The sequence below is a fragment of the Jaculus jaculus genome, chromosome 11, assembly GCF_020740685.1.
Source record: "Jaculus jaculus isolate mJacJac1 chromosome 11, mJacJac1.mat.Y.cur, whole genome shotgun sequence".
Lineage (NCBI taxonomy): Eukaryota > Metazoa > Chordata > Mammalia > Rodentia > Dipodidae > Jaculus > Jaculus jaculus.
This window is the reverse complement of record NC_059112.1, coordinates 417,597-440,199: the sequence shown is the minus strand read 5'-3', so window position 1 is coordinate 440,199 and position 22,603 is coordinate 417,597. Positions and strand designations below refer to the sequence as shown.

Genomic DNA, 22,603 nt, shown 5'->3' with positions numbered 1-22,603 from the left:
CCAGGGATTTTAGAGACCTTGCCATCCAGCAGATATCTAAGCCCATAGGCAATGGGTCTGATGGTGGAAGGTATTTATGAGCACCTTGGGAACCATTTTCTTTGTGGTCTTGAACAAGTTATTTAAATAACCTGTGACTCAGTTCCTTGTAGCAATGTCTAGAGTTATGTAGATTAAATTTGCTATGTAAAATATTTGGTCAACCATAAGGCCCAACACAGGTGATAACTATAATCTGATGTTCTGAGCATGCTATGCTAAACTAAAGACAGCTTTTTTGGGGGGTCCGGTTTCAATACATGGTTTTACTCTAGTCCAGGCTGACCTGGAATTTAACTATGTAGAGGGTAGCCTCGAACCCAGTAATCCTCTGTCTCCTGAGTGCTGGGATTAAAGGCACACACCACCACCTCCGGCCTAAAGACAGCTTTTTATCTGACCTACTTTATGTTATACAGGCTGAGTATAAAATGTCTGGGACCAGAGGTATTTCAGATTGTGGATTTCAGGGGATTTTGAATACTCATATAGATTTTACCCTCCCCAGTCCAGAAATCTGAAATGTTTCAAAATATAAAATTTTCTGAGTGTTGTGTTAATGGTCAAAAAGTTTTGGATTTTTGGGATGATATTGATATTGGATTTTCAGATTAGGATGTTTAAACTGTATATGTCAGTGGATCCAGAAATTTAAATGTTGAGACATGGGAATTCACAGGATCAGGAGAAAAGAACCTGTGTTACACTGCACCATAGCAACTAAGGGAGTACAAACCACCCGTGGAAGAATGGTTACAATACCTTGGAAAGGCCTCTTATAAACTGCAGTTATTCATCCACTCACTGGCTACATTTTGGTGCCTCACTTTCCATATAAATTGTGCTTCCATAGTAGAAGCAATAACTGGAGAAAAGCAAGCTTGGGAAACAATCTGCTTTAGGTGATAGCAAAAGTGGGAAACATTTAGACTTTTGATTCAGAGACATTTAAATGGCAAGGAATGCTTATTATCTAACCTAAAAAGCAAAACAAGTCTTGGATATTGTGAACACAGATGCATTTGGCAGGGGCTTTAAAAAAGTGCATTTGAGCTCCTTTCTGATACCCAGTAATCCTCTTGGGCAAAGTAAGGATTAGGCTACCTTAAAAACAAGGCAGTTCCTTTTCAATAAGATTCCTCAACTGATGTTGTCAAATTTAGCAAGGGACTCCTTTTTCTCCTAATGAATGACTACCTCCATTCACTTTTGCATTTTTGTATTTTTGCTTGTTTGCCTTTGGTGTATGTATGCATGCTCATTTGTGTGCATGTATGTTGTGTGTAGGCCAGGGTGTGTAGAAATCAGAGGTTGATCTGGATGTTTCCGCAATTGCTCTCTACCTGGATTTTTATTTCATTTTATTATTATTATTTTTTCAAGATAGAGTCTCACTGTAGCTCAGGCTGACCTGGAAATAACTCTGTAGTCTCAGGGTGGCCTCGAACTCATGGCAATCCTCCTACTCTCTGCCTCCCAAGTGCTGGGATTAAAGGCGTGTGCCACCACGCTCAACTCCATCTGGATTTTTGAGGCAAGATCTGGCACTAAATCTGGAGCTCACCTATTAGGCTAGACAAGCCAGTCAGCAAGCTCCAGGGATCCTTTTCTTTCTACCTCTCTGGTACTGGAATTATGAGTATGTGCTGCCCACTTAGCTTTTATGTGGGTGCTGGGAATCCAAACTCAGATCCTTATGCTTGCACAGTAAGCACTCCCCCACCCCATACATTGTTTCCAGTCCTTCATTAACATTTGTTTTGTTGTGTTTTTGTTTTTCTTGGTAGGTTTTCCTTGTAGCCCAGGCTGGCCTGGAATTCACTATGTAGTCTCAAGCCTGGCTGGTTTTATCTGAGGATTCAGTAAGTGGAAAAAATGAAGTCAAAGTAAACCTGAAGAAGATTAATATGTATTTTGCAGGTTGAAAAATTTGGCTAGTCTTTTTTTTTCTTATTTACTCCTTTTCCCATCTTTATGCAGGGTTGACATTAGAATTAGTTAAGCTTATAAATTCAGAAAGAATTAGAAATAAGCTAAGTGTCAATGGCATAAATTGTAAGTGTGGGTCCATGTGAGATATCTTTAGGGAAGTAAAAAAACAAAAATAAAAATTTGCTCGGGAGGCAGAGGTAGGAGGATTGCTGTGAGTTCAAGGCCACCCTGAGACTCCATAGTGAATTCCTTGGCCTAGAGTAAGACCCTACCTCGAAAAACCACACAAAAAAATTTGGCCAGATCCAGAATGCATAACCCATATACCTCAACAAGGAGTGGTCAGGGGGAGGGGGTAGGACATGGATGAGCCTAACAATGGTACCAAATTGACTGTATTCGCTGAGTACAAAACTAATTAATAATAATTCAAAAAAAATTGGCCAGAGGTAGTGGCATGCACCTTTAATCCCAACACTTGGGAGGCAGAGGTAGGAGAATCACTGTGAGTTTGGGGTCAGTCTGACACTCCAGAGCAAATTCCAGGTCATCCTGGGCTATAGTGAGACCCTACCTCTAAAAAAATTTTTTTAATTTAATTTAAAAGCCAGAGAAGGTGCAAGTTAAGCCAGACCTGAGATGTACAGAGAACATCAATCTGAGGATGGAGGGTTTTGTCTGCCCTTTGTCACAGACCAAGCCTTGAGTGAGTGAATGGACAGACAGTCTTTAAGTACAGGTCAGTACCATGCCTGTGATTAAAAGACCAACAGAGCTGGAGAGGTTGCTTAGGTATTAAGGCGCTTGCCTGAGAAGCCTAAAGACCTAGATTCAGTTCCTCAGTACCCTCATAAACCAGATGCACAAGGTGGTACATGTGTCTGAAGTTTGTTTGCAGAGGCTGGAGGTCCTGCCATGCCCATTTCTGTCTGTCTGTCTGTCTGTCTGTCTCTCTCTCTCTCCCTTCTCTTTCTCTTTCTCTCAAATAAATAAAATAATAATAAATTAAAAACAAACAAAAGCCAGATAGGATACAGCCCTGAGGGGATACAGACTAAGAAGATTAGAATGATTAGAATAGCAAAAAAAGAGTAATGAAGAGAAAGAGACCCAGAAGGTTAAGGCTCAAATAAATTAGTAGCAAAGGGTCAGTAATAGGAGCAAGGTGGCCCTTAGAGAAGGGGCAGTTCACTGAGAATGTCTATGAAATCTTTGATACATGGTTACCTGATCAGTCACTAGAAACTGAAGAGCAGCTATGTTTGACTTAGAACAGAAATCTGTCCTCAAGGTCCATAATCTCCCTCCAGGCATGGAAGAATTTTAGAATCTAAGTCTTGTTAACATCTTAGAGATGGTAGAGATCCTATAGCAATGGCATTAGACAACTATTAACCCAAAGAAAGGGTGGATGATTGGATGGTGTGACAATAATAAAGTCAATCATGAAAAACATGAAGCAGGAATAAAAAAGACACTTGGAAAAACAAGAGCATGGCTTCTAGTAAGGCAAATAGTTATGAAAATTAGTACGCATATACACCCAGTATTAATTGAAGGAATTTCTACAAAGGGTTTTGAAGATAATCCTGTATAAATGCACACTGCTGATTTAATGAAATGCATTCTGGTTGCTTCCAAATCAAGCCAACAAAACTGCACTGAGCCATGTCAGCTATTTACCAAAGGTCTTGGCCATAGATCCTCCCGTGCCACTACTCTCCCAAGAAAGCCTGCACTAAAAGTTAAAGCTCACAGTCTATGTCAAAAGTGACCAGAAGAAAAGAAGAACCCTTCCTGAAAACCTGCTATGAACAATTTAAAGGCTTAGGGAATAGACCTTCATTTTGGAAGCCTTACACAAAACTATTTGCTATGGTATCCTAGAATTCATTTAACCAACATGTACCACTATGTGCCTACTATGAGTCTTTTCCCATGGGGACCCTGGGTAAATAGTGTTTCAGAAAAACAAGAGAAGAGCTAGATAAGGACCCTGGCCTGAGCTTCCTCTGCTGTAGCTGTGGACAAGTACACAATTCCAAGCAGCGATAAGCACAATAAAGGGAAAGATAGAATACCCGGAAGGAGAATCTTTATATCAGATGAGGTGGCCTATGGGGTGGTGTTTGACCTGGAAGCTGACGGCTAAGGAGTAGCCAGCCCAAGTAATGAACTGGAAAGAATATGGAATTGGAGGGAAAATGTGTGAAAGCAAAGAGCTTGGTAGGTTTGGGAAACTTCTGGGAATCTGAATGAAGTTAGGGTTGGGCAAGAAGGGAGTGGTTGGGGGCTGGAGAGATGGCTCAGTGGTTAAGGCACTTGCCAGTAAAGCCTAACAGCCTGGATTAGGTTCCCCAGTGCCCATGTAAAGCCAGATGCACAGTGGCACATGGATCTGGAGTTCCTTTGCAGTGGCTGGCGGCCCTGGCACACCCATATTCATTTTCATTCTCTGTCTCTATCTCGCCTTCTCTGTCTCTTTGCTTGCAAATAAATAAATTTTAAAAATGGGAGTGGTTGTAGGATGGGCATTAGTAGCCAGCCCACTTGATTCTTTGTAGGCTGATTTAAGGAACACTACATAGTACAGAGGAATATAGGCGTTAACTAGTGGATTGGCAGCATTTACTTTCAAGGTTGCACTAGCTACTCTGGAAGGAAAAGCTACTGAGGAAGTGGCCGCCTGCTAGATGAGGCACAGCACAAGGAAAGAAATGGCTGATTCTAACATGTGAAACCACTTCCCTGTGGTTGTAATAACCTCTGCCAGAAAGATATGATTCTTCAATTCTCTACCCCTTTTCTTCCCTTTTAAGGACAAAACAGAAGAAAATTAAGCTCAATAGAAGCCAGTAACTAAAAGAACCCAGAGAGGCTCTTTTTATCGCTTCCAGCTCCTAGGTCTTCTACTCCAGCTTCTCCTGTCCTTTCCAAATTTTTACATTGTTCATAGTAGCAGGATGATCTGGAATTTTATATTCTACTGGCTGAAGCTCAGTTCAGAAAACAGCTAATGGTCTACTAAAATATTACATAGTAAAACTTAGAAGTTAGAGATATTTTGTTTTGTTTTACTTATTTATTTGAGGGAGAGAGAAGGAGATAGGCAGATAAAGAGAATGGGCATGCCAGGACCTCTAACCACTGCAAATGAACTCCAAACACATGTGCTACCTTGTGTATCTGGCTTATGTGGGTACTGGAGAATTGAACCTGGGACCTAAGGCTTCACAGGCAAGTGCCTTGACCACTAAGCAATTGTTCCAGCCCAGAAGTTAGAGATATTAAAGGACAGGATGTACTCATCATAGGAAGTAGAAATAGGTAGATGGTTGTCCTGGATTTCTTGTTTCTTATCTGGGGGAAGAAAGATGATGCAATAGATCATTGCAGTTGTAGATCACAATATTTTTAAAATTAATTTATTGTCAAACAGAGAGAGAGTGGGCATGCCAGATCTTCTTGCCACTGCAAATTAACTCCAGATGCATGTACCACTTGTGCATCTGGCTTTACATAGGTAGTAGGGAATTGAACCTGGGCCATCAGGCTTTGCAAGTAAATGCCTTTAATTCCTGAGCCACCTCTCCAGCCACAGATATTCTTTAAATTAAAAAAAAAAAAAAAAAAAAAAAACTTTGCTGGGCTTGGTGGCGCATGCCTTCCTGGTACTTGGGAGGCAGAGGTAGGAGGATCGAGGCCACCCTGAGACTACATAGTTAATTCCAGGTCAGCTTGGGCTCAAGTGAGACCCTACCTTGGAAAACCAAAAAAAAAAAAAAGTGATTTTTAAATTTATTTATTAGAGAGAGAGAGAGAATGGGTGCACTAGAACCTCTAGCCACTGCAAGCAAATTCCAGACACATGTGCCACCATGAGTACCAGTTTATGTGAGTTCTGGGGCACTGAACCTGGGTCCTTAGGCTTTGCAAGCAAGCACCTTGACCACTTAGCCATCTATCCAGCCCACCTAAGCTGTTCTTTTTGGTTTTTTGTTTGTTTGTTTGTTGAGGGAGGGTCTCACTCTAGCCCAGGCTGGCCTAGAACTGACTCTGTAGCTCAGGCTGGCCTTTAACTGCTGAACCATCTCTCCAGCGCAGCCCCAGCTCTTCTTTTTTTTTTTTTTGGTGGGGAGGGGTTTGGAAGTAAGTTCTCATTCTAGCCCAGGCTGACCTGGAATACACTATGTAGTCTCAGGGTGGCCTCGAACTCACAGCGATCCTCCTTCTTAGCCCTCTGTATCCCGTATGCTGGGATTAAAGGCATGTGCTACTATGCCTGGTTTATGTTCTTTTGGTTTTTGTCTGTTTTTTTTTTTTTTTTTTTTTTGAGGAAGGGTGTCACTCTAGCCCCGGCTGACCTGGAACTCACTCTGTAGCCCAGGCTGGCTTCAAACTCACAATGATCCTCCTGCAACCTCCCTAATGCTGGGATTAAAGGCATGTGTTACCATAACCTGCTAGATCACAATATTTTTAGCCCTGTTAACCTTTCTTAGGTTATCTTAGTTTTCTAGTTTATCACTTGTAGTTATAATACTATTGTGTACTCATTTTCATGGCAATTAGGCTTATTATTGTGACACTGAAATCAGATTATAGCAAGAAACATAACCCTAAGAAATATCTCAGCATTTTAACTTGTGAGTTCAGTTATAGATCTGTTAAACATTTAGTAGTACTCCACTTTTTTTTTCAACACATTTGTTCAACAAATACTGATGGATGATGCCAGGCTCCAGCTGGACCTTCTTATCTTTTTTTTTTTATATGGAACGCTTCACGAATTTGCATGTCATCCTTGAGCCGTTCCAATTTTAGTATATGTGCTGCCAAAGCGAGCACACTTATCTTTATTGAGTGGTGGAGGAGGGACAAGTGAAGTGAGTAAGCACTTAAGATAGTGTGAATTGTTAGTGTGCCCACCTATAGCCAGTGTATAGGAGTGGGGGTCAGTAACTCTTCCTTCACTTATTTCACCATTGGAAGCTGAAGCCTGAAGGATCAGTATTGTTGATAAGATAGGGGAGGATTTTACATTGCTCTGTGGGACTGGAAAGTCAAGTAACTGCTTGTGTTTTTACTTGAAGCTGTTTTACTGGTTCCAGGATTTCTATGATGCATCTTTAGATATTTTTAAAGTGAAAATAAGCCCATTTGATAATGGACCATCAATGGCTCCACCATCACTATCCTGTATCAAATATGGCTAGGTAATTTTAAAGCTACAAAATTTGAGATATAAACTGAGTTTTTTTTGAAACTGATGAGCGGAAAGGGAGAAGAATGAGTGGTTGTTAGTGGTTTTAGTCCCAAGTGTGTATGATTCCCTACATATTTTTTTTTAAATTTTTTTTATTATTTATTTATTTATTTGAGAACGACAGACACAGAGAGAAAGACAGATAGAGGGAGAGAGAGAGAATGGGCGCGCCAGGGCTTCCAGCCTCTGCAAACGAACTCCAGGTGCATGCGCCCCCTTGTGCATCTGGCTAACGTGGGACCTGGGGAACTGAGCCTCGAACCGGGGTCCTTAGGCTTCACAGGCAAGCGCTTAACCGCTAAACCATCTCTCCAGCCCAATTCCCTACATATTTTGAACCAAGAAAAGTAACCCTTTGTCTCAGTGTGCCTTCCTGGAAAAAGAGTTAGAAAAAACAGCACCTTCTGAAACAGGGTGTTAGGGGTTCAAGAAAGTCCTTGAGGGGGCTGGAGAAATGGCTTAGTTGTTAAGGTGCTTGCCTGCGAAGCCTAAGGACCTGGGTTTGATTCTCCAGGACCCATATAACACAGATGCTAAAGGTGGTATATGTATTTGGAATTTGTTTGCAGTGGCTGGAGGCCCTGGTATGCCCATTCTCTCCCTCTCTCTCTCTCTTATATAAATAAATAAGTAAATTTAATATTTATTTAGAGAGAGAGAGATGGGTGCGGTGGTGCATGCCAGCACTCGGGAGGCAGAAGTAGGATTGCCATAGTTAATTCTAGGTCAGCCTGGACCAGAGTGAGACCCTACCTTGGAAAAAAAACAAAAAAAGTCCTTGAACCCCAAACTCTGGGTTTGCATTTAACCAAAGAATTGGGTGAATCAAACTAAGAAGGATAATTGTTAAATTTTTACATTTATTATGGGAAGTATAAGACCAAGGGTGGGAAAATGAATACACCCACACGGTGGGCCTGGAAAAACTGTACAAAGGGCTGGAGGCTCTGGTGCAACTATTCACTCTCTGTGTGCCTCTTTCTCTCTCACCTTAACTTGGAGGTTCAGGAGTAGCTAGGCCAGGGAGAGGCTTGTCCCCTCACATGCATTTATTTATTATCTTATTGTGGTGAGTTTCACCTTCTGGCTCAGGTGAGCCAGAGAGGCAGCTGATTGGTCTGAGCTAGAGGCTGGCTCAGGAAGAAGCCAGCCATGACTACAAGTTCTCGGGTCTAAGTTTGACCAACCACAGGATTAGCTTTGAATTCTAGAAAAAGATCTCCCTTCCAGGGAGGGGTTCAGGTATAGAAAAACAGGTCTAGGGAACTAGGCAAGAGATAAGAAGTCAGATCATTCCTTTTGACCTCTAGCAAGTGTAAATTGTGAGGGCAGACCTTCTTGCCTTTTTACTTTCACCTAACTGCCTGACAAAGCTACCTGACTCCTCACTTCAATTTCTCTTTAACCAAGATGTTTTGGAGATCACTCCCAACATATGGGAAAGTATACATATCCTTTTTTAAGAAAGACTTGGGGGAAAAAAAAGAAAGAAAAAGAAGACTTGAACAATCTGGCAGAAGCATGTGGCACCATTGGAGTACCCTTGACAGATAAGATCACAGTGCTGGCAGACTCAATGACAACCTGTTGTGAGGCAGTACAGGAGAGACATGCATTCTGGAGATGGTGTGAGTTTAATGTGCATTTAGAGAGCTACTATGAAAATAAGTTGTTCTAGGGCTGGAGAGATGGCTTAGTGGTTAAGCACTTGCCTGTGAAGCCTAAGGACCCTGGTTTGAGGCTAGATTCTCCAGGACCCACATTAGCCAGATGCACGAGGGGGCGCACGCATCTGGAGTTTGTTTGCAGTGGCTGGAGGCCCTGGCGTGCCCATTCTCTCTCTCTCTATCTGCCTTTCTCTGTGTGTGTCTGTCCTTCTCAAATAAATATAAATAAACAAAAAAAATTAAAAAAAAAAAGAAAGAAAATAACTTGTTCTAGATACAGACAAGGAAGGAAGGAAAGGACTCAGATGACAGGCCTCTCCCTACTCATTCTAGAACTAACCATTTCATTAGAATAGGAGCATTATTGCAGAAGTATTTAAGGTAGAAAAGATGTGCTCTGGGTACTGGTGACTCTTCTGTCACCCTCCAGTCTGATTCCTAGGTCGGAGTACATTTTCTAGCTCTCCTACTCAGGTTCTCAAATTTCTATTTGGCCTCCTGAACCAGCCCATCCAGGCAGAAGCATGAGAATTAGCTGCTGTGGCTTAGCCTGAGTGTTGCAAACAAATGGGCTTCACGAGTCATGTGTTCCAGAGCCATCCTGGTCTTCCAAGATAACAGGTAGCAAAACTATATGACCTTGGAAATCTGTGCTGAGGTGCTAGGCTCTGCATATTGATAATCCTTTAAAAATGAGATGGGTTTATGTTCCCCTTGCTTTCATCTCTTTACTCTTTACCTGTTGTTTCTGCCAGCTCTTTACTGTGACACTCACAACCCCAGGTGGTGTCTCTAGATGTGTCCATAAAGAAAGTGGAAAGGAAAGAATTTAGCCTTGGAGTCTAAGTCACAGAGCCAACACAATTGTGGTTTAGAAAAAAATGAGGAAGTTGTTAAATGCCACAAAGCTTTTGTGAAATGTCAAGCCCAGGCCCTACTTAAGGTTAAGGTTGAGGAAAGATCTGGAAAGTAAAAGAGCCCCACTCCTTAAGGTGGAATGGATCCCAGTGGTTAATTTTAAGAATGCATTCTAGCCTGGCATTGTGGTGCACGCCTTTAATCCCAGCATTTAGCAGGCTGAGGTAGGAGGATTGCTGTGAGTTGGTGGCAGTCCTGAGAGTAATTCCAGGTCAGTCTGGGCTAAAGCAATACCCTACCTGGGACGGGGTGGGGGGGGGGGGGAAGAGAATATGCTTTCTACATTCATGAAATCTTTACATTCAGGTGTTGGATGGGGAGATGCCTTTGAGTCTACTTTCTCCTTTGATTTAAGCCAAATGGCTGTCAGGTTGATGTCTTCAAGGGTTGTGTGAGAATTTCTAACCAAGGACTATATGGTGAATTCTGATATTTTAACTCATTGACCAGTTCTCTGTCTTCTCTTTACTTTTTATTTTGAGAAAGGGTCTCACTAAGTTTCCCAGGATGGTCTAATCCAGTCAGGCTTTGAACTTGTCATGCTCTTGCCTCAGCCTTCTGAGTAGGTGGGATTATGGGCCTGTGCCACAAGGTACAGTTAATAAGTTGGTTTGCCTTGCTGTAATGAAATAACTGAGGCAGGGAGGCTAGATTGATAATGAATTTATTTAGAGCCAGACAGATGGCTCACTGGTTAAGGTGCTTGTTTGCAAAGCCTGATGACCAAGGTTCGATTCCTCAGTACCCACATAAACCCAGATGTACAGTGGTGCATGCATCTGAAGTCTGTTTGCAGTGGCTAGAGGCCCTGATGTGCCCATTCTCTCCCTCTTTTCACTCTTTGCTTGCAAACAATTTAGTTATGTTTTTATTTTTATTATATATATATATATATATATATATATATATATATATATATATATTTATATTTATATTTATATATTTGGTTTTTCAAGGTAGGGTCTCACTCTGGTTCAGGCTGACCTGGAATTCACTATGTCGTCTCAGGATGGCCTTGAACTCTCAGTGATCCTCCTACCTCTGCCTCCCAAGTGCTGGGATTAAAGGCGTGCGCCACCACGCCCGGCTTGTATTTTTATTTTTGAAGTAGGATCTCACTCTAGCGCAGGCTGACCTGGAACTCATTCTGTTTCAGGCTGGCCTCAAACTTCCAGTGATCCTTCTACCTCTGCCTTGTAGTTGCTGGGACTAAAAGCATGTGCCACCATGCCCAACTAAATAAAAAAAAATTTTTTGTTTGTTTTTTGAAGTAAGGACTCATGCTAGCCCAGGCTAACCTGGACTTCATTATGTAGTCTCAGGGTGGCCTCAGACTCACGGCAGTCCTCCTACCTCTGCTGGGATTAAAGGCATGTGCCACCATGCCCAGCTAAATAAAATAATTTTTAAAAAAGAATTTCACATAGCTCACAGTTCAAATGCAAAAGTACCAGGTGGGGCAGGCCAGTTGGCTTGGCTTCTGTCAGCTGCATCAAATCCTGGGGGATTCCATTGCATCATGTCTGGAACATGCACCAGAGCAAGAGACCACATTGCAAAGCAGGAAGCCAGAGAGTGATTCAGGGGCCATGTTCATCCTTATAACAACTCTCCAGAGAACTACCTTAATTTCTTCTAAGGGTAGTGATGTAAATGCTCTCTCACAAGGCCCTGCCTCTTAAAGGTTTGCCTGCCTCTTAAAGGTTTGCCTGCCTCTTAAAGGTTTGCCTGCCTCTTAAAGGTTTGCCTGCCTCATGGACTAACCCTCCAACACAGAAATCCTTGGAGTATATACCTAGTTTCTATCAGGCCACAGCATTAAGGTAAAGAACACTGCACTTTAGAACTGGAAACCCACAGTTAACCACCTTGGTCATCTCCTCAATACCCTAAAATCAAAAGATATCCTTCTCTTTCACTTAGGATTTTAAAAGAGCTCTTTCATTTTCATTCTGTGTTCCAGAAAATAGAAGGCCAGATGGATGGCTTATTCTTAACAGCTGCTCAGTAATCCTTTCTTAGTCCAGGCATATGCAAAGGAGGAGTGGCCTTGCTGTGCTTAGAAAAATCCTTGCAGACAAAAACTGGAAACAGCACCCTGGCTCAGTAGATAAAGTGTCACACAAGCATAAGGATCTGACTGTGGACCCCCAGCATCCATGTAAATGCTGGATATGTATAGTGGCCCGCTTGTAATCTTAGCTGCTTAGGAGGCAGAAACAGGGGACCCCTGGGGCAAGTAAGCTAGCTTGGCCTCCACGTATGTGTATACATGTACTCACATGCATACACACCACACACATACACTAACCCATGTTAAAGCCTGAAGCAGGGACTATTTGATAAAGACAAGACATTTGAGTGCTTAGAAATTCTGGGCCTGAGACCCTTCCCAAGGAGAAATAAATGCCTGTTCCCATAGTGAAACACATTGGCCATATAGAACTTAATTTTTCTCTGATTCCCTGAGAGTATGGAGGAGAGGAGTTGGGAATAGTGTTAGCCACGAGGATGGGAAGCTAGATTTAAATGAATGCATAAAAGGCTTGCCTTCCAAAACAGTGGAATCTAAATAATTTGAAATAGTTTAAGCTCATGAGTTGGCCTGTACTTCTGAGCCCACTGAACAGAACAGCTGCTGTTGCACTTAGAGATCATGCTTTTTACAAGGTACTTGAGAAGTGAGATGGCAGGGACTTGGGTTCAAGAATCGCTTTGTTTGACAGTTTGTATCAGTGAATTCAATTTTCCACTCATTTGTCAACACAATTATAATAGTTAATATGGGCTAGGGGTATGGCTGGCTCAGTGGTAGAACATTTACCTATCAGGTACAAAGCTCTGGGTTCAACCCGTCAGGACTGCAGTGCCAAAGACTGAACTCAGAGTTTGTGCGTGCTGGCCATTTAAACTACATCTGAAGCCCCAGGACTGCAAAACAAAATAAATTAATGCCTCCTTCTTAGAAAACCTGAGTTTTCACTGGGCATGGTGGTGCAAGTCTTTAATCCATGCACTCAGGAGGCAGAGGTAGGAGGATCACTGACTTCGAAGCCAGCCTGGGACTACAGTGAGTGCCAGGTTATCCTGGGCTACAGTGAGACCTTACCTCAAAAAGACTAAGGAAAAGAAATGAGCTTTCTAAAACAGGGAGGTATACTTGATTGTCCACACAAATATGGACAGGAAAGGCAAAGTACCCTCAGTAGCGGTTTTGGGCAGTGTCTTCTTTTGAGGAGACAACTCTGTTAGGTGCAAACCAGAAACCTTGCCCTTAGCTGTGCTGCTTTGCTCTACGTACATGTACACTTTCTATTTTCATGTATTTTTCCTGTTAGATTTATGTCCCTCCCCATCAAAACCATCATGCTCAGCCGGGCAACACTTGGGAGGCAGAGGTAGGAGCGCTGTGAGTTTGAAGCTACCCTGAGACTACATAGTTAATTCCAGGTCAGCCTGAGCCAGAGTAAGACCCTACCTCGAAAAACAAAACACCAAAACAAAACAAAACCATCATGCTCTGCTTCTTATGTTCCTATTTTTGACAGAAATGTGTGTGCAGATCCGGGCCATGCAGATCCTGATGTCTCTGACTCCTCCAGCCTAGAGCAGCTCATCTCTGGTCCCGAGCATAGGAAAGCATCCTGGTCAGGAGGGGTGAAACTTCGGCTAAAGCACAGGTGAGAAGCATGCACGAGAGAAAACATTGTAGAAAAAGATTCTGGCCCTGAAAGAGAGAACTGGAAGCAAGGATGGCTCAAAACACAGGCTGCTGTGAGAGGGAAGGGGTAGAGCAATGAGGTCACATAGCAGGTTAAAATTCAGGAGGATTATTTTTTTTCTTGTTTGTCTGGGGTGTTAGGGATCCAACCTAAGTGCCTTTTCACAAAGGGCACTGCACCTTTGAGCTATAACCCCAGCACTTGGAAATTTTTTTTTTTTCAAGGTAGGGTCTCACTCTGGCCCAGACTGACCTGGAATTCACTATGGAGTCTCAGGGTGGCCTTGAACTCATGGCAGTCCTCCTACCTCTGCCTCCCAAGTGCTGGGATTAAAGGCGTGCACCACCACGCCTGGCCAACACTTGGAATTTTTGATACAGGGTCTTCTTTTATTTTTTGTTTTTTGAGGTAGGGTTTCATACTAGCCCAGGCTGACCTGAAACTCAATATGTAGTCTCAGGGTGGCCTTGAACTCATGGTGATCCTCCTATCTCTGACTGCCAAGTGCTGGGTTGGGATTAAAGATGTGTGCCACCATGCCTGGCTGTTTTTTAAAATTATTTATTTAATTTTATTTATTTATTTGATACAGAGAAAGAGGCAGAGAGAAAGAAAGAGGGAGAGAATGGGCACATTAGGGCCTTCAGCCACTGTAAATGAACTCCAGATGCATGTGCTCCCTTGTACATCTGGTTAATATGGGCCCTGGAGAATTGAACCAGGGTCCCTTGGCTTTGCAGGCAAACGCCTTAACTGCTAAGCCATCTCTCCAGCCCTGGCTGTTTTTTTGTTTTTTTGTTTGTTTTAATTGAGATAGGGTCTCTATAGCTGAAACTGACCTGGAATTCACTGTGTTGCCCAAGCTGCCCTCAAAATCATGATGCTTTTATCCAGAATCCTGAGATTTCAGATGTGCACAACTGAACCTGGAAAGGGTGACAACCTTTTTTTTTTTGAGGCAAGATCTCATGTATCCTAGACTAGCCCCAATGATGACCTTGAACTTCTGATCTTCCTGCCTCTACCTTCTGAATGTTAGGATCATAAATGTATGCTTCCATGCTCAGTTTGTGGGTTCTGGGGATGGAACCAGGGCCTTATGAGTGCTACAATCCCAGTCAAGAGTGATAATATTTTTTCAATTATTTATTTAGGTCTGGAGAGATGGCTTAGTGGTTAAACTGCTTGCCTGCAAAGTCAAAGGATCTTGGTTCAACTCTCCAGGACCCGTGTTAGCCAGATGCACAAGGGGACAAGTGCATCTGGAGTTAATTTGCTATGGCTGGAGGCTCTGGTGTGCCCATTCTCTCTCTTTCTCTCAAATAAATATATAAAATATATTTTTAAAAATTTATTTATTTATTTGCAAGCAGAGAAAGAGAGAGAGAGAATGGATGCATTAGGGCCTCTATTATAAATAAACTGCAGATACATGCACCACTTTCCAATCTTTTAAAAAATATTTATTTATTTTAATTTGAGAGAGAGAGAAAGAAAGAGAGAGAGGCAGATAGAAAGAGAGAATGCCAAATACATGTGCCACCTTGTGTAGCTGGCTTATGTGGGTCCTGGGGAATCGAACCTGAGTCCTTTGGCTTTGCAGGCAAGCGCCTTAACCACTAAACCATCTCTCTAGCCCAAAAGTGATAAATCTTAATAATATTTTTTATTCTTTATTCTAAAATACTCTAAAGTGAAGCTGGTTGTACTAGCATATACCGTTAATCCCAGCATTTAGGAGGCTAAGAAAGGAGGATTACTGTGACTTCCAGGTCATGCAAGGCTAAAGTGAGATCCTGCCTCAAAAAAATAAAAAATAAAAACAAAAAGAACTCTAAAGTTCTTGGGAGATGACCTGGGAGTTCAGCAAATCATATGAATCAAATATTGTTTCTAAAACACATTCTTAATTGTTTCTAAAACTATAATACATTCAAAGGGGTATTCTAAGGTCTTCTACTTTGGAGATAATCAGCATGTTAAATTGTACAGCAAGATTAATTCATCTTTGAGCTAGTTTTCACTGAAAACTATAGTTCTCTCTAGATTACAAACTTCTCAGCTGCTTAATTGTGTGAGTCAGATGTAAGCCATGAGACTGAGTGCTTCATAAGGATGAGATGGTACTGCTGTATACAAATGGCCTCATTTGTATACATCCTCCATCAGTTCTGTGAGATGTATACTAGTAGAAGAACATTCAGCTGGGAGGTGGTAGATTGAAATTCAGGCATTTTGTTCAACCTTACAGACACTGCACTATTGCTTTAATATTAGCTTAACAGAACAGACTTCATGGGATAACTTTGGAACTTTGGTGAGATAAGGTATTGAAAACACTTAGAGCCTCTTACAGGGAATGGGAAATAAATGATAGGTGATAGCTTAATGCTGATTTGGTATGTTAGTTTTCTGTCACCTTAACAAAATGCTTATTATTTTAACTCATTTTTTTAAAAAAAAAGTGGGGCTAGAGAGATGGCTCAGCAGTTATGGCGCTTGCCTACAAAGCCTAAGGACCCCGGTTTGATCCCCAGTACCCACATAAAGTCAGATGCACAAGGTGGCACATGCGTCTGGAGTTTGTTGTAGTGGCTAGAGGTCCTGGCATAGCCATTTTCTCTCTCTCTCTCTCTCTCTCAAATAAATATTTAAGAACAGCAACAACAAAAATGTTGGCTCATAGTTTGGAGGTTCCAGTCTAAGATCAATCAGATCTGTTTTATCCCTCTGGTCCTTTTAGCCTTCTGGAAGGTGTGCCAGGGCAAATGGCAGAGAGAAACTATTCACCGTACCGCCAGGAAGTGAAAGAGGAACAGGAAGTGATTAGGCTCACACCACCTAAGAACCTCCTTTGGGCCTTCCCTCATAAAGGATCCACAACTTCTCCATAATAACACCTCAGGAACCAATCATTTAACACAGGTCGTGGGAAACAGTCTTCATCCAAACTATAGCATGTGATTGTCATTATCAACATCAATTTCATCATTGTCACAGAAATCTTGTGTCAGCAGCAAGACAGTATGACACAGGAAATAAGACAGGGGTCTGTTCAGCCAGACCACCTTGGATTCAGACCTGGATTCTGCCAGCTACTGTGTAAGCATGTGCAAGCATGTTACTTAAATTCTATTTCCTGTCTACAAAATGAGTTTCTGAATAGACTGAAAAGCTAATACATACCCCCCTACACACACACAAAAGACGCAACAATGGTGGCAACAAGCCTTTGATACACATTAAGTACTCAGGTCTTGTACTTCATAATACATAATACTCAACAAATGTTAATTACTATTCTATCAGTTATCTTGAGTTCAGTTTGAGGAGTTCTTTCATACAGACATGTTGACTTGTATTATCAATAAGCAAACAAATTTGGATCTGTGCCAATTCAGATTTGTATTATCCATGTTTAAGATATGCAAATGTACATTAAATAGCTTACTTTTTTATAATAATTGGATCTTTTTGTGGGGGGATTGAGGTAGGGTCTCACTCTAGCCGAGGCTGAGCTAGAATTCACTATGTAGTCTCTGGGTGGCCTCGAACTCGGTCCTACCTCTGCCTCCCAAGTGCTGGGATTAAAGGCATGTGCAACCATGCTGGGCTCTTGTATCTCATATTTACCTTAAGGATTTTGTTTTTTGTTTTTTTCCAAGGTAGAGAGAGTTTCACTCTGCCATAGGCTGGCCTGAACTCACAGTGATCCTCCTACCTCTGACTCCCAAGTGCTGGGATTAAAGGTGTACACCACCACACCTGGCCTACTTTTAAAAAAAAAAATTTTTTAAATTCATTTTATTTTATTTATTTGAGAGAGAGAGAATGGACATGCCAGGGCATTCAACTACTGCAAACGAACTCTAGACACATGTACCACCTTGTGCATCTAGATTACATGGTTCCTGGGGAATCAAACCTGGGTCCTTTAGTTTCTCAGGCAAATGCTTTAACCACTAAGCCATCTCTCCAGCCCCCTTAAGGTTTTTTAAACTATTCCATTTGAAGAAAAAGATTCAAAATTTATTTTGAACATGGCAGTGGTCTAGAGAAGCCAGGACTGAAAGCCAGACCAGACACTGGGTGAGTTTCTAAAAGAAACAGCAGGCATCGTTGCTCCTGACAACAGGTAGAAGGGACCAGAAGCTCTGAGACTCACTCCTCCCTTCAGCATCTTAACATTTTCACAGTAAAGAACTCAAGCCTTCTCTTTAGCAGACATCTACTAGGCTGTGTAGATGAATCTAGTATCACTGGGAGAGCCTCAAGTTCAGGAAATAGTCATTTGGGAGGCCACCCTAACCTGAGAAGAAAATGATCAAGGAGCTGAACCATGTCAGTGCTGATGAGACAAATTTGAGATGAACTAAGGGGCAAAACTTAAAGCAGATGAGAGTGGGAGAAAGGAGAAGGAAAATTAGGGTGGCTGCCAGATTTCTGTTAAGGGGCACTTGTGAGTATTCGTAGGTCTATTGGCCAACACTGGGAAAGTTTGCAGAGAAGAGAATGCCTGCAAGTTTAAGAGTGGGACTTACATAGAGCTGAGTGAGAGCTTGAAATGGTCTAAGCAGGCCAATAGTACTATCTTATGTAGGGAGAGCATACAACAGATGCATAGATACTTTCTTTCTTAAAATGTTATGAGCTTGTGTCAGGCCTAGTGGCTCACGCATTTGATCCCAGCACTTGAGGCAAGGCAGAGATTAGGAGGATCACTGTGAGTTCAAGGCCAGTCTGGGACTGCAGAGTAAGTGCCAGGTCTGCATATGCCAGAGTGAGAACCTACCTTGGGAAGAAAAAACAAACAAACAAACATGCAAAAACAAAACCCTTGGAAGCAATTTCAAGCTGGCTGTAGCCTAATTCCTAGTTTGAAACAGAAAATATGGTGAGGTATCTTGTTCTTACTCTTACCAAAAGTGTACCATGATGTGCTTATCTGATGTGTTGAAGTAGGAGGTTAGTATTGAACATCTCACAGAGGGGTATGAACTTATTTTGAAGTTGCAAAGTGCTGAGGTCACCTCATGAACCAAATCCAAGTGCAAGGGGTCAGAGCTATATCTGTCTCCTTCATCCTTTAGAAAATACTCTGAAAGGATTTTTTCATTGTTAATTTAAGACAGGGAAAGAAACTGGGCATGGTGGCGTAAGCGTTTAATCCCAGCACTTGGCAGGTAGAGGTATAGCAGGATCACTGTGAGTTTGAGGCTAACTTGAAATTACATAGTGAATTCCAGGTCAGCCTGGGCCAGAGAGAGAGAGAGAGAGAGAGACCCTACCTGATATGAATCAGGTGTCTCCCATAAACTCATGTATTTTGAATGTTTGATCCCCAGCTGGTAGCAGTTTGGGAGATGAAGCCTTGCTGGAGGAGGTGTGCTGCTGGTGGGCTTTGGGGTGTTACAGCCTGGCTGTTTTAGTAGTTCCCAGGCTTTCAGAAGCTTGAAGAAGTGAGCATACACTTTAACATACAGTGGCTTGGTTTTTTTTTATTTGATTAATTTTTGTTTTTTGTTTTTACATGTGGGCCCAAGCATCGATTTAGCAGAGGTGTTCCTTTTAACAGAGGCCTTCCTGTTTTCCTGCAACTTATCAGCAGATATGATTTTCTTGCTTCCTTCTGGAAGTAGAAGTTTGGCCTTTCAAAGCTACATACTACTGTCCAAGATGCTGATTTTTTCTTAGGAAAAGTTACTAAAGCCACCACCCTTTCTTCTTCCCTCTTGTAGAGCAGGAGTTGAATTTAACTGTCCCATTTATAGAACTGACTGGGAATGAGATTAGTTCAAGGAGGTTTACAACAGGTACAGAGAATTGCTTGGAAGCTCTAGCACCCTGGATGGAGCAGAAAGCTGCAGCCTGGTAAAGTGGCTTTTTACCCCATTCCTGAATATTATCTCAAATTATCCAGAAGACTGCTAGCTAGTATGTTTTTGTTTGCCTCAGGGTAAATCAGCAGTGGTAGATTGAGGTTCAGGGTCTTTCATCACAGACTTCACTGATGAGCCTTTCACAGATGTCTCTTTGATACTATATTGTAGCTAGGATTTAATTTTGTTTCCTATTTGTTGTTTGTTTGAGACAAGGTCTCTGTAGCTCAGGCTAGCCTCAAACTTCAGGCAATCCTCTTATTTAGTCTCTCCAGAATATCTGTTTTCTAAGTCTCAATGAATATCTCGCATGCCACTTACTCCTTCTCTAATGCTTTTTTCCTCCCAAAATATTTTACTTTTATTTATTTGACAGAAAAAGAGGGAGAGAGATAATGGGCATGTCAGGGCCTCCGGCCACTGCAAATGAACGTCAGACACATGTGCCCCCTTGTACATCTAGCTAATATGGGTCCTGAGGAATCGAACTTGGGTCCTTTGGCTTTGCAGGCAAACGCCTTAACTGCTAAGCCATCCTTCCAGCCTCTAATGTCCTTTCTAATGTAAATGAATATATATATATTATATATACATACATATACATACAGTCTCAGGCTGACCTGGAATTAACTTTGTAGTCTTGGGGTGGCCTAAACTCACCATGATCCTCCTACCTCTCTGCCTCCCAAGTACTGATGCACCACTATGCCTGTTCTTACATAAACAAAAATTGTTCCTTGTTGAATTATCTGAAAAAGTTTTTGTTTCTCCTTCACTTTGTTAGAAGGGTCTTAATATGTAGTCTAGGCTGGTCTCAGAAATCACATTCTCTTGCTTTACTGTTGCAGTCCGGTTCACATTGCTGGTAGAAATCACCCAACCAAGAGTAGCTTCTGGGAAAAAGAGATTTATTTTGGCTTACAGGCTCGAGGGGAAGCTTCATGATGGCAGGGGAAAACGATGGCCTGAGCAGAGGGTGGACATCACCCCCTGGCCAACATAAGATGGACCACAGCAACAGAAGGGTGTGGCAAACACTGGCAAGGGGAAACTGGCTTTAATACCCATAAGCCCGCCCCCAACAATACACTCTCTCCAGGAGGCATTAATTCCCAAATCTCCATCAGCTGGGAACCTAGCATTCAGAACAACTAGGTTTATGGGGGACACCTGAATCAAACCACCACACTTGCATTCTGAGTGTTGGCATTATATGTGTGTACCACAATGCTTCTCCTTCCTTAATTTTTTTTTTGGAGCCGGGGTTTCATGTAGCTCAGGCTAATTTTGAATTCACTACGTAGCTGAGACTGGTCTTGAACTCATGGTTCTCCTATTTCTATCTCTTAACTGCTGGTATTACCACCATGCCTGGGTTCCTTTTTACTTTAGAAGGTTAATTTCACAGGGTACAGAATTCTAGGTTGGAACTTTTCCCCTCAATTTTGTTTTTGTTTTACAAGGTAGGGTCTCTACCGGGCATGGTGGCACATGCCTTTAATCCCAGCACTTGGGAGGCAGAGGTAGGAGGATCACCACGAGTTTGAGGCCACCCGGAGGCTACACAGTAAATTCCAGGTCAGCCTGAGCTAGAGTGAGACCCTACCACGAACCCCCGCCCCCCCCCAAAAAAAAACAAAATCAAGGTAGGGTCTCACTCTAGCCCAGACTGACCTGGAAATCACTGTAGTCTCAGGGTGGCCTTGAACTCATGGTGATTGTTGCAGTCAGGTTTGCTGGTAGAAATCACCCGACCAAGAGCAGCTTTTGAGAAAAAAGAATACTTAAAAAATTCTTGAGCATTGCCGGGCATGGTGGCCCACCTTTAATTCTAGCCCTTGGGAGGCCAAAGTAGGGAGATTGCTCTTAGTTTAAGTCCAGCCTGAGACTATATAGTAAATTCCAAACCAGCCTGGGCTACAGTGAGACCCTACTTTGGGGTGGGGGGGAAGCCCTTGAGTGGAGCTGTAGAGTTGGCTCAGTGGGTAAAGGTGCTTGCTTGCTTGCAAAGCCCGATAGCCCAGGTTTGATTCTCCAGTATTCAAGTAAAGCCAGATACACAAAGTGGCGCATGTGTCTGGAATTTGACTGCAGTGGCAGAAGGTTCTAGTGTGCTCTTTCTCCACCCCCCACTCTCCTTGCACATAAATAACTTACTTGCAAGCAGAGTGATACAGAGAGAGAGAGAGAGACAGAGGGTGGGGGGAGAGAGAGAGAAAGGGAGAGAGTATGATGAGTGTGCCATGGCCTCTAGCCACTGTAAATGAACTCCAGGTGCATGCACCACTTTGAGCATCTAGCTTTACATGGGTTCTAGGGAATTGAATCCAGGTCGTTAGGCTTTGCAGGGAAACGCCTTAACTGCTAAGCCATCTCTCTGGCCCTATTTTTACATTTTTATTAGTTTAGCTAAAATACAAAATAATGTGTTTCAGTGACATTTTCATGCATATATATTATTCTACTTTGTTTATAAGTGACCCTTCTCTTTACCCTTTCTCTCTCAATACTTTAAAGTTTCAGTCCACTCTTGAAGAGATACTAGATGCCATTCTTAACATTTGGAGGACAGGACAGTAGGATATGAAAGGAACGGGCTTATGCAACAGTCAGGGTAGTGTTCTAGAATACCAAGTGACTCGAATACTTATTTTATTATGATAGGCATTTACTATGCCATGCACATGGTAAGGTATAAAATATGAACTGCTATATTATAAAATATATATATATATGTGTGTATATATATGTATATGTGTATGTGTATGTGTATGTGTATGTATATGTATATGTATATATACTGACAGAGATCTAAGGGCTGGCTTTTCAAGTTTTATTTGGCGTTCTTTCATCTGAAAGTGAATAAGAGAGATCATTCTAAATTTTATTATACTCTCCTCAAGTGTCAGGTTCTGAGTTGGCTGGCAGTGGTGGTTAAACTCCTCCTCCGTGCTATTAAACTTATTGTGGAAATTTTGGCAGATAGGAATGTAGAAGCAGAAGCCTATGCTCTTGAAGTTTTCTCTCATTTCAGCTGCTCTACCCTAAAACCTAGACTGTTCTTTTTATTTTGGTTCTAACATTTAGAAATTTCATTTATATAGCTTTTTTTTTTTTTTTTCTGTTTTGTTTTGATTTGGTTTGGTTTTTCGAGGTAGAGTCTCATTCTAGCTCAGGCTG

At 42.0% G+C, this 22,603-nt stretch overlaps 1 protein-coding gene across 6 annotated transcripts in view; it reads left to right on the top strand.

Moving 5' to 3' along the window:
- Positions 1-22,603, top strand: part of Shroom3 (shroom family member 3) — a 371,082-nt gene that overhangs the window by 283,778 nt on the left and 64,701 nt on the right. For 5 of the 6 annotated variants that reach the window (XM_004664888.2, XM_045161716.1, XM_045161718.1 and 2 more), the window contains one exon: positions 13,371-13,502. The exons of the other annotated variant lie outside the window; for it this stretch is intronic. In XM_004664888.2, the coding sequence (XP_004664945.2) occupies positions 13,371-13,502 (132 nt within the window). The remainder of the gene's footprint in view (positions 1-13,370; positions 13,503-22,603) is intronic. 6 annotated transcript variants of the gene reach the window in all.